Raw genomic sequence first — 15,284 nt, forward strand, 5'->3', positions numbered from 1 at the left:
CAAAAAGTAACAATTTTTTGTCCTTCACACAGGAACTGCAGTAAAATTAAATATGCATTCATAAAAAAGGGAACCCATATTTTGGAGTACATTGCATTATCAGACAGATCAGCCAGCCCTACTTTCACTTTGCCTCAGTATAATATCTTTGTGCCATCTAAGTCATTTCTTCTTGCTTGGCAGAAGTTGGAATGAAACAAACAGCCTTGCAAATGTCACACTATTCACAAGGATCACTGACTAACAGTGCATGCTGAAGAGAAAAGCTCACCATTGTTTTGCCGCATTGAAAGGTGATGCTGCTCTGAATGTTTCTGCTCTTGTCGTCGCATTTCGTCGAGCTGTTGAAATCAAGCACAGCAGGCAAGACTTTCCGCAAGGAGAGCTCACCTATGGGGAAAAAAAGACCTGGTTTGAATTTGAGTTTTTCACAAGTTTCACAAATGGAGTTTTTTTTAGCAACCTGGTAACACAATAAATGCTGAATGTTACTGCAATTAACTAACTAACTCTATATGCATCTGGGCTTTAGTAATAGAAATAAAGTCAAATGTCATTTGTTAATGCACGGCTATGTTGAGGACAAGAACAACAGCCATAATACGTTTATTTGCCTGTATTCAAACAAATTAGTAAAAGTCTCTGTGCCACCCAACAAAGCAAAAATATTACAGCATGTGATCTGGAGAGGTTAGAAGTTCATAGGCAAAACGTCTAGCAGTGCACAACCCATGGGAACAAACAGCATGAGAAGATGACCTAAGTGCACCAATGTGAGAAAACGTTCTGAAAACATGCCAAATAGAGCCAGAGAAACTACAGGGGACATTTAAGGCTGCTGGAAAACATTCAACATGCAATGTGACGAGAAAATCAATACTAGTGCACTGCCTACTAAAGCCCGACTGATATGGGTTTTTGGGGGCCGATACCAATATTAGGGAGTAAAAAAAAAAAAAAAAAAAAAAAAAAGGCTGATATCGATATATCGGCCGATATTCTTTGTGTATATTATACAGTACCATTCAAAAGTTTGGACACTTTCCCATTTCGTGTGTTCAAACTTTTGACTAGTACTTTATATAGAATACAGTATATACATAAACAAAATATATAAACATGAACACATTTTTTGCAATGATTACTCAAATGTGATGATCAGACATTATAATGGCGTGACACAGATATGTAACGGAGGCAGAACAATATATCACAGGCTCGACTGCACAAAATTTCTCACATATTGGTGCACATGACTGTAAAATTGTCTTATTGCAATCACATCAAATAATGAATCATGAAAAAACTTAATTGCAGATGACATTATTTCTGGTTCATTCATGATACTGGATATGGAAGGTCAAATCAAGCTCATTGCATTGTGGGATACAATGCGCCATGCAGTGCATGTGCATCTGCTTTTACACTTCAAATTTTGGCAACAGTTTTCCGAGCATTTAAAAAAGGCATAATGCACACAGTATGCAAACTGCATATAGAAAACTATAGTTTTTACTATAGTACAAAAAGTAGTCTAATAAAACCCTAGTCTGTTTTTAATACAACAGATCTGTTTAGTATGTAAATGGTTTGATTTAATCAACCTGATGTAACCCCAAGTAAGTGTAGCCTATGCTTTTAACGTTTATTAAGATGGCAAATATAGTTGATGTGATAGGACATTTATGATTTATGTATGTGGTGGAGCCTGAAAATTTTAATTACTGCCATTTAAAAACTGTCACTTACTTACCGTCACTTTGTACTACTGCACCTGCTGCTAGATAACTTTGACCTACTTACTGTGAAACAAAAAATACGACTGCAGGAACACAAGATAAAGAATACCAGGATATGTGAGCGAGTGTAGACACACACTAAAATTAATGCAAACAATTTCAGATGCAACAACACTATTGTGTGTGAAGCACATGTTAATGGCCCGGAAATCCCCATAACGCATACACACCAACCACCAAAGCATGTAACACTGAGAAGCAGTACGACTAAAATCACCAGTCAACACAGCATGAAACATTACATAAATAGACATCACACAATGGTGTTTGGATGTTTTTTTTTACTAAGGTACAAAGAAAAATTATGTACTCTATGTAACAGTGCTGAAAGCCACTCATTATGAATATCAGATCCAATCAGCACGATCAACATTTGCAAGTTGTCTCATTCTGTCATATGACCAAATGGTTTGTGATGCAATATCTCTGTTTGTTCTGGTTTGTTCTGCCAACAAGTGAAATAGATCCCTTTATTTAAATCTAGAGCTAACAGTTAACTCAGAGCCACTATGGGTCGGGGTGTTCAGATGATAGGTTTGTGTTATATGGAGGTCAGCTGACTAGTTGGATAACACCAAGTAAACAAGCACTCTGTCTGTGCTCTGTCATGCAGCTCTTGCTTATGAGAGCAATGACCATATAATAGCGCTGAGTATCTACTACAAAGACAAAACATGAAAATTTTAATGTTTAACCTGAATATCCAGATTAAGCAAAAAAAAAAAAGGAAAAACAATTAAGTGTGACTTGAATCAATAGGAAATGCTATAAATCACATGCCCTAAACAACTAAAGAGTGAACCTTGCATGAAAATATGTTAAGGTCACATTTCACCCTAAACTGAAAGTTTATATATTAGTATACAATATATATACTTTCATAAAAAAAATTTATTCAGTTTTTTTAAGGATTTAATACTTTTATTCAGCAAGCATTAAAGGTCCCGTTTGTTGTGCTTTTTGGAAGCTTTGATTGTGTTTACAGTGTGCAATATAACGTGTTCATGTTTCGCGTGTAAAAAAAACACAGTATTTATCACACAATTCACCTATCTGTATACCGCTGTTTTCACTGTCATAAAAACGGGCTGATGACTTCCTTGTTCTATAAAGTCCCTCCTTCAGAAATACGTTACGGTTCCTGTGTCGTGATTCGACACCAGCTTAGAGCACGCGGCCCTCCTGTAAACGCGATTGGGCTAGAACGCACGTGCTGGAGATATACTTATAATCACAGGAGCGTTTTTATTGACGAGATGCGCATGAAAATCGCATAAGATTTTTTTGCACAGCCCTAACATCTAGTTAACAAAGCTAAACAGCGTTGCCTTTTGTATAATAAGTTACAGAAACTGTTAAACGCACCAACTTAAATAATAAAATACACTTACCGGTTGTGGTCCATAAACAACGCCTTCACCAGACAAAGAGGGAACTGCTCCATCTTTCAAGAATAATCTTTGTGCGAATCCGGCATTAAACTGATTGAGATTGAGGAAGCTTGCTGTCCTCAGCAAAATGTGCTGCACATAGTTTAACATGTGGATTATAATTTTCGGGAACCGAGTTAAACATAAATTGTAACCATTAATCTCCAAGTACAGCGTCCCTGGGAAGCCCAAACAAAGGTGATTGGACTCCGAGATGAAAATAACAGCATTTCGACGTCATGGCGACAAACACAAACGCAGCTCTTCTTCTCCGTCGGAGCACAACAAGGCCACGCCCCCTTTTTTGCGTATTCAGGTGGGCGGAGGTTAGTCAAAAAACTGTTTTAGTGACGTCATTACTGCAGGAACCAGAGGGATGTAGTCCAGATATTATTTATACTCTAACAACAACATTACACACTAACTAAAGTTTAAAACATGGGATCACGAAAAACGGGACCTTTAAATGTATCACAAGTGTCAGTAAAGACATTTATTGTTTGATCACTTTATAAAGGCTGTTCTTTTGAACTATATATCCATCAAAGAACCTTAATAAATGTAGCAGAACAAATGTTTTCAACATTCATAATAAACTTAATAAGAAATGTTTCTAGAGCAACAAATCAGTATATCAGAATGATTTCTGAAGGATCATGTGACACTGAAGACTGACATCACAGGAATCAATTCGATTTTAAAATAAAGTAAAACAGAAAACGGTTATTTTATTTAAATATTACAATTTAACAATATGATGCTTTTTAAGAAATCATATATAGTGTACTGTATTGCATAAAGGAAATAAAATCTACTTTAGGACCATTAAGACTGTATTGTCTCATTATTTAATAATGCAGATTGGAGTGCAAATTGGCAAACACGGAGTACAAGAATAACACCATAATAACCAATAAATCAATGAGAATTTAGAGAATCTGAGAATTGTTTTCTTATACGGACCTTGGATGGTGACACCAGTGTACTCTCACAGTTAGTGTCATTATCAATCCTAATTAATCAAATAATCAATTTTCTAATTAACATACAGTTTAACTGGTAATCATTATGCCATGACAGAAAGCTGAATATTTAGAAAAACATTGAAAAAATTGGTATTTTTATGTTATATTAGAAAAAAGGAGCATCATACAGGTTTTCAGGTTTTTATGAACACTGCTGTTGCAGTTCGGGTGTAAATCATTGGCACATCGATGCATTGCACTTACCTACTGACTGGAACAGGCCACTCTTCAGCGTGTGGGCACAGACCGCGCTTCCTTTTCCACATTCTGTTTCCGGGGAAGATTCACAGAGCTTCAAAGTGTATGTCACATTGCTGTCTTGGTCAATGGCCTCCCATTTGTAACTTCATACATACAAAAAGAGAGACACACAATTTCAGCATGATCATAATTTATTCCAGTTGCACGACATTATCCATTGGCACATCCAGCTCAGTGCCTAAATTAATGCATATGTTATGGTTTTATTAGGTCTAGGTACATAATGCATCCAGGCTCAAGGGCCACAACTATAATTTAAATATATAAAGCAAGCCAGATCATATTTAAACGCATTTAATTCTTTCTAAACAACTGTTTGTATGCTATCCATAAGGGTTTGCCAGCAATGATTAGCATTAAATGTATTATTTATTTAAGATCTCACCTGCACAGATCATGGAACCATAAGCTGTCATCCGAGCCCACTGCTGATGATAGACACTGAAGCACTATGAACGAAAACAAACCAGTGGCAGCGATTCCGCAAACCCGCGTACGGCCCATGTTTTAGACTAGGAAATAAATTAGTGCGCACAGTCCGACATGATACAGCAGTCCTTTCTGATTACTGATCATTACCATGTAGCAGGAACCACTCACAGTCACATGACGACATGACTCGTGGTACACGTCACGTGGTGCGTTCCGCTCGAAGAAGTAGAATGGCGTCAACACTGAAAGGCCCGTCCTAAAGAGGCGTGGCTTCGCTTTTTTTATTATTATTATTCTCGTCAAATGCCTTGTCTAAATACCCACACTTGTCTTTACTGGTCTTTACACTTGATCACTTGACTATTTAAATTAGGTATTTCCTGTATTTGGCCCAAGTATTCAAGTTTGACTATTTAAATTAGGTATTTCCTGTATTTGGCCCAAGTATTCAAGTGAGTATGAAGACCACAAGTGTGTGCAACTTTTCATTACCTGATGGGACCATCATCGACTGTATAAAAACATGATGGGACACACTTGTAGTATTGTAAAAACGCAAGAGTTTTAATTTTTATTTTCAATACTTTGCATTTTAAAACAAACTTTTAAATGTCTGTTCAGTAGTCACAATTTCATTTCTGGAGCTTCTAAATAAGTGATAAAAAGCAGTTGCAAATGATCCACCAAATACTCCATAAATACTCAAAAAATGTGCACCATTAAAATATGTAGGACTTTGTTTAACTACCAAATTATATGTAATGTCTAATATTATTATTAGCCTAATATTTAATTTACATTGGAAAGGTTTCTGTGACCTCTCTCAATCTTGGCAAAAAGTCTCACCATTTATGATGCATGATGGTACACACTTGAGAGCGGTATTCAAGATAGTGTGGATTTAGTGTGCGTTAAGGGCACTGCGGTTTGGTGTTTTTCAAATCTGGACAGTCTTGCACACTTACTTCCTGTCGTGCGCATGAGCTCCTGAAGTGGCCAAGGCCACAAGTGTGAGTATTTGGACAAAAGGCAAAAGTCCCTTTCAAGGAAAGTCTGTTCATATGGTGGCCATATTTGCAATGCCTCCTGGCAGCTCAAACTAAATAAAAACTGCTCTATGAACTCAAAATTAAATAAAATATTTCACATCAGCAACATAATCTGAAATGAACTGCCCAGCAAATGTTGGTTCTTATGCTCAAATAGCGTTAAAAAACATATTTTTCATGTTTGTATGGTTACGGTTAATGGCCAATCAGTAATGCAATCACTTTATCAATCAGCAATAGGCTCTTTCCTTTCGAAGGTGACTATTCCGCCATATTGCATTTATCATATTTATCGTATATTATCTGCAACCGAAAGCCTAGGCAGCTGACTTGCTGTCTAAGGAGGCTATGACTTTGCAGGCAGCGCTTTTGCACAAAAGCACTTCATGAAACTGATTTCAGACAGGCTTCGGTGACAGCATAACAGTTTAATGATCTAAAACAAAATAGATGAGTTTTGATGATAACTAAACAAATATTTAATTATTATAATACTGATTTCTCGCTAGAAATAACATCAAATGTGCAAAAAGTTAGTCAGAAACATACATTTACACACAAACTGACATCCCTACGCAACTTTCAGACAGCATCTTTATGTTTTACATCTTAACCGTCATGGAATGGAACGCACAGGATTGTGGGATATCAAAGGCAGTGAAGGATACATAACTTAAAGATTATGCTAAGAAAAAAAATTATTGCATTTTAGAATTCAACAAAAAGTTTAATATCTAGTGATAATTATTATTATTCTTCAATAAAAATGTAGATTACTGTGTTTATCTAATCTATTTAATGACAATTTAACGTCTTCTAAGTGTATGATAGCTCTTTTTGACTTTTGTTAATTTGTACCATGGGAAATTTAGACAATTGTATTTCTCTGAATGTGACGATTTACCAATCAGAATCAAATATTCAAGATAATTTTTATTGTATAAAACGTATAAATTACAACAATTATATAAATGCCTCTTTTCAATAAGACAAACATCCAGGGGCGTCTTACAACTACAAGGTCTGACAAGTAACTTATTCTTAAAATAAGACTGATTAGACTTGGTTTACTAATAGTTTGTCAGTCTACATAAAGAGGCTAAATTTAAGCACCTGGCCCCAGATTAGTGTTGCTCAGTGTATGTTTGAGCCGCCACGCGCCCCCTCCTGGACGATTGTTTCATCTGAAACATCTAAAACCTTGTGACATGTGCCATCCAATAATTGCCAATGAGTCATTGTTACAAAAAAATGCATGAGTATGTCCTGTTTAGCTAAGAATGCTGTATTCCACATAGTACAATATAACATTAATGAAGTGAGTGATATCTAGATGTAATTCAAATCACCAAGAAATGGTCGTAATAGTGTAATAGCTATAATAGGGTGTAATAACCATGTAATTACAGTCAGGATGGCCGAGCGGTCTAAGGCGCTGCGTTCAGGTCGCAGTCTCCCCTGGAGGCGTGGGTTCGAATCCCACTTCTGACAAAAACCTTTTTCCAGAGCTACTACAAAACAACTGAATATGATATTTTTATTGTGTGTTCCAACAGAACTAGAAAGAGCATTTTCAATCACAAAAAAACATCACTGCGTTACAGATCACAATCAAACAGAGGTCAAATGTCAATCCTTATAATTACTTAATAAAGCTTTTTTGTTCAGAATTTAAAGCCATCATAGCCAACACAGCCATCAATAAACTGACTGTATATTTCATCAGTCACATGTCCATTTATAGATGCATAAGACCTGGCAAAAAGCTGGAAATCCAGTCTTTAGTTCTTTAGTTTTAGAAACTTTAGTTTGTTTCATCAAAAATAATATGATATAGAGTTTCATGATTCAATTCTTACGATTTTAATATCTTACTGTGACTATAATGTACAATACAAATTGTACTCCATGAAACAAAATGCTCTATTTCTACAAAACACACTTATCTAAAAAACATCACTTTTGAAACAAAAAGATGAAAATAAACAATTAATTTGTTAATTGGACTTTTCTTTAAGTGCAATGTCAAGTGTAACTCGCCAACTTTTCTTTTCTTAAATAAACCAGTTGGAAAATTATGTTCATCAACATACTCCTCAATATTACAAAAAGAAAAACTACATTTTAATACTTACAAAAAAAATAATAATAATAATTTTGATTACGGTAACTTTAATCACATAAAAATAATTGCACGGAGATAATAATTGTACTGTGGCTTTGTAACAGGATAAGCCACTAATTGCAGTGTCTGAATTAAATTCCATGCCAACATCAGTACTTATATCACATGCTAAATTAAGATGGCTGTTCAACAATTCATGTATTAGATGCATGCCTTCAGCAATTATTTTTCCACATTTTCAACAGACGAATATGTGCATTGAGAGGACATGGATTATTAGTATTATTTTTCTTTCTTGTTTTCTTGTGATCACAACAATTTTTTTTCGTGATCTCTTTATTTTTATTTTTTATTACAATTGTTTGATTTTCAACAGTGCATGGTGAGTCAACTGTTCTTTTTACAAAGTGGGGAAATAAAATTATGCATGGATTCATACTGTGCTGGAATATGTTTAACAAAGTTATGGTAATGCTCAATACAGCTGCATGTGTAGAGTACAACAACAGAATAAAAGACAACTAAAGTAAGAAATCAGTGAAGAAATTGAGTCTTGAGCATTCTTTCAACAAAGACCAGCATGCAAATGGTAGTCCAGCTCAGTCTGGTCACATTTGTTTGAATGAAAACCCAATGTAAATCCAATCTTTTATTGGCAAGGCACTGCACACACATAGAAACGTCTGCATTAAATTAACATTTGCATAATGTTTTATTGTTTTGTGAGCATCACAATGCTATGTTAGCTCTACATACACATATAACCCATCTGTTTAAATACAGATATCTTGCTTTAAAATAACTTATATCAGGCTGCATTTGATTAATCTCTTTAATTAATTACACACTTTTTAATCAATATTTACACTACCATACAGCCAGTTTTACTACTGAATTCTAGTAGCATAAGTATAGTGTCTTTGTAGGGCTACTCAAACAGCAATGGTTTGACACAAACATCTAAAGACACTGTATAGTAAATAACTTGAGCACTCCAAATACAAAGCAAAATAATAGTTAGTGCACACAAATAATTGAAATTATTATATTTCAACAAAAAAAAGTGGAATGTTGTTGTACAGAGTGAGGCTTGTTAGGGGCATGCTTAAATTCACTGTTGGACTTTTTTGTATATTTATCATATACACAAGACATGACCACAGCACATCATTTGATACTAAATACTACATAAATATAGCTATGCACATGACAGAATATTTAAGAAATGGCAGTTATATGGAATGATCCTTACCTCTCTGTTCGACTCCAAGACATTTGAATCCAATCTAACCATGTAGTCGTGGTAAATGTTAAGGCAGTGAGCTCGTCTGCCACAACTTGGGATGATGGAGGTCAACACACTAATAAAACAGTGTTAATATACAACACATAGAAGTTAAATAGTACCATATCTTATAGTACACTAATTATTTTTACCATTTCTGAGCTGCACGATCATGTCACATAAATAAATAAATAAATAAAGAAGCACTAAGTAGTAAACAGCTGATGACTGCAGTTCTACCGATATAAAGTTGGTTCGACGTTTGACGTTGGATATTACACAGATATTCAGCTGCGAAAAAAATGCAATAAATTCTTAGTGGATGAGTATAATTGTATAAAAAATGGCTTTTCTAAAAAGCAATAAAACGTAGAACTGAACACACATTGCAGTTTACGACTTGTTGCGACTAGGGATATGCCGGTATAAAATTTTCCTGTTGCGATTAATTGCTTATGCTTTTATCACGGTATATGGTATTATCACAAAGTCATAATGCAGTATAACAGGTTAAATAACTTTTTTATAACAAAAATAACTGAACATTTAAATACAATAAAGCAATACAGAAAAATAAAGTTAAAAGTTTTACATTGATTAAAGTGCAAAAGTACATTTGCTACATAAGTTATTAATCTTTGTTTAAAAAAAATATAAAGTCTTAGATCTTGTTAGCTCATTAAATAACACAGTTGCAACTTTAGATTTTAACAGTGTGTTATTAAATATTGGAATACCTAAGATTAATGAATGTTTACAAGAATTTTTAATTAGCAGTTTATGTTAACTAATGAATTTACTAATGTTAACTAATGAAGCCCTAATGTAAAGTGAGAATTAACAATAAAGAATCAAAACTCTAGGACATGTTGCAGTCCAGATTAAAATGAAAAAAAAAGTTTAAAAATAAATAGCATATTAAGTCTAAATATTTAAGTATTTGGCACTGTGATGAACACCATTGCAAATCCACAAATTTCAATTGCTATTTAAATACGTTTTAGAAAGTTGCTTTATTTATAGGGTTTATAGAGTAAAGGCTGCTTTTTTTCTGCAGTTTAGCGCCATCTGCTGTCAGAGAGGGAATGTGCTTTCATTCAGCGTGTCTCTCACGTGTTTTCCCATGTGCTTCTCATGCGTGCTTGTTTACATCAGCGCTTTCAAGCATCATATATAGCGGTTTTGTGCATTTTGACCATTTGATGGGAATAGTATTCTTAAAATACATTCCAAATTCGGAATAATTGTAATATATAATTATTCAAGGTATTTAGAAGTGTCCATGATAACAAAATCGTGCATATTCATTACTTTGATATATCGCAATACCGAATACCAACACATGTCTAGTTGCAACACATAAAAACTCTAGCAGTGGCACTAGCACTTAGGCCAGCTAGGGACCGTCTACAAAGTATGAAAATGATACGACACAACGATTAAAATTTTTCCATCTGAATTTTTTTTTTATAATTAACAAAACAAGAGCAATTTGTGCACCAAGGTCTTTGAAAGAGACCATTATAATGCTCACTTGAATTTAAATAAGAAATATTGTAAACAAGATATGTGATAGTGGTTATTATTATATTATTACTATTAATAAATATATTAATAAAAGAAAATCAACATTAAAAAGTATTATCATTCCATAATCCAGTGGTTATGCAGTAGGCTGATTCCAGAAAGAACTTTTTTTTTGTTTGTTATATTCACAGAAGTGTGACACCAAAAAAGTACAAGCTATTGAAATTAAAACCAATAAATACATTTCTTTAAAATAAATACAATCTTCTGTGTCAACCTCAAGGTGTGTGTCTTCCTATTGTTTTCATAAGAACATTTGTTTTAGTCACAGAACTATAACAGAAAACATGCTATTGAAATCCATCAATTAAGACAACCCTGGCAAAGAGTGTTGTTTTGCAGTTGTTTTGACTTGAAATTGAAAATCTTAATTTTAATCAATTTAAAACACACATAGTTTTATTACACAACTTCAATAGGTATGTCTTGTTACAGATTAGACAAACATTTTGATGGTGGTTTTAGCCACAGAACTATAGTTGAACACATACTGTAGAAAATGAAGCTACTACATAATTTAGTGCAAAATAAATACAATCTTATATCACAGCTACAAAGGCTGTATCTTGTTACAGATTTAATAAAGGATATTTTGCAGTAGTTTTCATTGTCAAAAGCGATGCTAAAGTCATGCTATTAAAATTCAAAAATCGCTTGCATAGAGTCTCCAGATTTACTTCCCCCTAGAGGAATGTGCTGCAATTGTTCTGAACGAGTTTGACATTCGAACTTATAAATTCTTCTTGAATCAATAAAGTCTTCTATTTCAACTTCAAAAGGTGTGTCTTGTTTCTGATTTCTAAATGGCCTTTTAAATTCAGGTTTTACACTCACATGTAATTCACATTTAGGCCCAGGTAAATGTATATATATACATTTCACAAGTAAAGCTTTTACCCCCAATTTCCACCAGATGTGTAACGGCTGCGTTACGGCTCCGGCACGGCGGCGGAGTCAATAGGTTTCCATTAAAGTCAATGAGTGTATTTCCACTGAATGCGTTACAGCTGCGTTCCGACTCCGGCGATCCGCAGCCCTCCGGAGCAGATACGCAGAGCTTCTATTTTTGCCGGATGCCGGAGCGCTCCGCAGCACTACAGGGCAGAGTACGCAGGACTGGAAGTCGAGTGACAAAACAGAACAGCCAGAAACAAAATAAAAGATCCGTTTAATTTTCAAAATAAAATACACCGCGCTCATATTTCCCTACACTACTTGAAAACGTCATAATGGGCGGAGACAGGCTTGTTGAAGTTTTAACCCCGTTGACATGATGGATGAAGAAATGAAAAGAGAAAAGAAAAGAGTTCTATCCTATACTCCTTCGGATGGAAAACTGTTCCTGGTTTGGTAGTTCTGTTTATAGAAACTACATATCGCGCGATCACACCAGAATTCGCGAGATTACATGGGGCATCGTGACGTCAGCTGTCAGTCATGACCGCAACCGTTCCGCAACAAATACGGACCTGGTGGGTATTGACGGACGACGGAACACGGAGCTGTCACGCAGCGGAGTCGTTACGCAGCCGTTACGCATCTGGTGGAAATTGGGGGTTAGATCTGGGGTGCCCAACCCTGCTCCTGGCGATCGACTGTCCTGGAAAGTTTAGCTCCAATCCTAATCAAACACACCTGAAGCAACTAATTAAGGACTTCAGGCTCACTTAAAAATTAAAGGCAGGTGTGTTTGATTAGGGTTGGAGCCAAATTTTGCAGGACAGTCGATCACCAGGAGCAGGGTTGGGCACCCCTGTTTTAGATGGAATAATTTGTACTTTTTGCTCTTCATTTTGCACTTTGCAGACGGTCCCTATGCTGCACTTTTACATTATAAGGTCTATCAGTTACTTAAGGCACATTAACACAGATAAAAGACATTGTGTGTTCTCTTATACATTTGAAAACAGTTAGAACACAGCATGTTTCTTTTCACTGTGCTAAATAGTTAAAAGAACTATTGAAGATTTCCGAGGCTGAATCTCTGTCAAACGTCGAACCAACTTTATATCGGTTGCAGACCTTTATATGTAAATACAAAAACTCTATCGGGACATAGTTATTCACATTCCATCATTTATGAATCGTTTAATCGTATTCTCTGAATGAAACCAAAACTCAACAGATTTTCGACTTACTGTAAGGTGTTGAAAAGTGTAGCTTTCTACGGCGTTTTTTTAAATGTATACTAAAGCCACGGATACCGAGTGTATTATATGCAAACATTTTGTCTGTAGCATTCATAAATTAAGTTGTTTTTTACCTTCTCATCTGCCAAGATTCTCCGCGCACACATCATGTATTCGGGAGATGTCGAGATGACGCGGCCTTGGCACGTGCTGAGCAGAACGCTACACTGCGTTTTTGCGCCAATAAGGAATCATCTGGATATTTTCACAAATCAAATGTAGGTAAAACTAGGCTAGTTGTCACACAGGTAGGTTGGCTCTATATCAGTAACTTTTATAGTAGGTTTTCAATCTTTTGTCCAATTGTACAAATGTTTGCTTTCTAAAAAGCAGGACCTTTTTTTTTTTCTTCTTCTTTTTCAGGGTTACAGTTAAATCAAATGGAAGTTTTAGATTAAATTAAGATAAAAAAATATTTATTACTTTAAAAAAAATAAAACAACTGGAATAATATTTTTAAGAATTGTTTTTAGCTAGTTGTCAAGGCAACTTTTCATTTAGTTTAACTAGAAGTAGGCCTAAAATGACTAGAGAAAAGTAAAATGTCAAAACAATTAGGAAATATTAGAAATACATACAGATAAAAAATATTAGAAAAATTAATCACTTTTTTATTTTTTTACTAAAATGAAAATTTATTTATTTTTTAACTTTAGAAAAGTGTCAATTGAAAAAATATAAACTAATTCAAATACACACACACAGAGAGCGGGGTGAGTTTTTAAAGTGAGCACATGACAGTTATGGGTCCAACTTAAATATACTGTATACAGTCAAACCAAAAATTATTCAGACACAGATATTCAGATTCAGATATAATTGTTGATATTTTCTTAATAGTGGGTGCAGTACACTATAGTTAGTTATGTAAGTGAGGATAGCAAAATAAAGTAAACTGTGACATATTATACCCCAAAATTCTTCATACAGTGAACTACCAGTAATATTGACAAAAGTTGGGGAACAAAAATTATTTAGATTTGACCTGATCATGTTTTGGGTGTTATCTGACATTAGCAAGATGAATTTGATGAAGAGTTCTTTAGAATATTTTATTACCATTTTCTAAACTATAGCGAATAACCTGTTATAATCTGTGAAATGTTGAAGGTGTTTGAATAAATTTTGGTTTGACTGTGCATCTATTTCAGAATGGATCCTTGGGAATAATCACCTTTGATCTAAAACAAACTGCTTTCAATTATGGCTAGGGAGAGGTAAGTTGACCCACATGGAGTTATAGTGTGCCACTGATAATGTCGAAGTAAAACATTTTCACCTCATGCTATATCAGAGGAAGAGAGATTGAATGAAATCGACTTGTGTGAGCCTTGTGATGCACTGGTCATCCACCCAGTGTGTTTTCCTGCCTGTGGCTCAAGATGACTGGTTTAGGCTCCAGCTCCCTGCTACGATAATAAGGACAAAGGACTTTGGAAAATGGAATGGCTGGATGACTTCTTAAAACTTTTATTTAAAAATACAATACACAATTTTGAAGGCTTTCTTTTAATTATTAACTGAACAAAATAAAGTTCAAATTGAATAATAATAATAATATAAAAAAACTGGACTAATAGTACTCAACATCCCACTTATAAATATTACAGGGAAATACAATTTCATAAAATCTTCAATGGGCTATTTTCATAAACAATTCCTATTTAAAATGTAAACATTTTCAGAACAAAATCATGCTTAAATGCTAAAATTAATGAAATATAATGTAGAATAACAGTAAAATAATACTTTATAATCATAAAAAGGATGAACCACTTACCCCAGGAATTTTGGCTCAAATTGCCCCACTCCATATCATTTTAACAAACTTCCTCCAGTTTAGAACTAACATCATGCTAAAAATATAGCCTCATGTTATATCATATTATAACTCATATTATAACTTCCTAAAGCACAAACACGTGTGATTTTTTTTATTGTTCAGACACAAGAAGCATAAAGAACATAAAAAAAATCACTTTGGACAGCAAAAATATTTTTTGCTTTGTTTTTTAACTTAAATGTAGTTACCAATTATTCCATGGGCACCTCTTCATCACAGGGTGAGTAAAATTGATAACTCTTAATATATTTGTGGTCAC

At 34.5% G+C, this 15,284-nt stretch overlaps 1 protein-coding gene and 1 non-coding gene across 2 annotated transcripts in view; one reads left to right on the forward strand and one right to left on the reverse strand.

The window, feature by feature from the left end:
- Nucleotides 1-5,103, reverse strand: part of LOC132092198 (cation-independent mannose-6-phosphate receptor-like) — a 32,072-nt gene extending 26,969 nt beyond the window's left edge. Inside the window, exons 1-3 of the mRNA XM_059498330.1 lie at nt 4,901-5,103; nt 4,459-4,598; nt 272-390 (exon numbers count right to left, since the gene is read on the reverse strand). Of these exons, the coding sequence (XP_059354313.1) occupies nt 272-390; nt 4,459-4,598; nt 4,901-5,019 (378 nt within the window). The 5' untranslated portion in view covers nt 5,020-5,103. The remainder of the gene's footprint in view (nt 1-271; nt 391-4,458; nt 4,599-4,900) is intronic.
- Nucleotides 5,104-7,404: 2,301 nt separating this feature from the next.
- On the forward strand, nt 7,405-7,487 carry trnal-cag (transfer RNA leucine (anticodon CAG)). The gene has a single exon. It is a non-coding gene; the product is annotated as a tRNA-Leu (tRNA).
- The last annotated feature ends 7,797 nt before the right edge of the window (nt 7,488-15,284 follow it).

Source organism: Carassius carassius, chromosome 18 (assembly GCF_963082965.1).
Source record: "Carassius carassius chromosome 18, fCarCar2.1, whole genome shotgun sequence".
In the NCBI taxonomy this organism is placed as follows: Eukaryota; Metazoa; Chordata; class Actinopteri; order Cypriniformes; family Cyprinidae; genus Carassius; species Carassius carassius.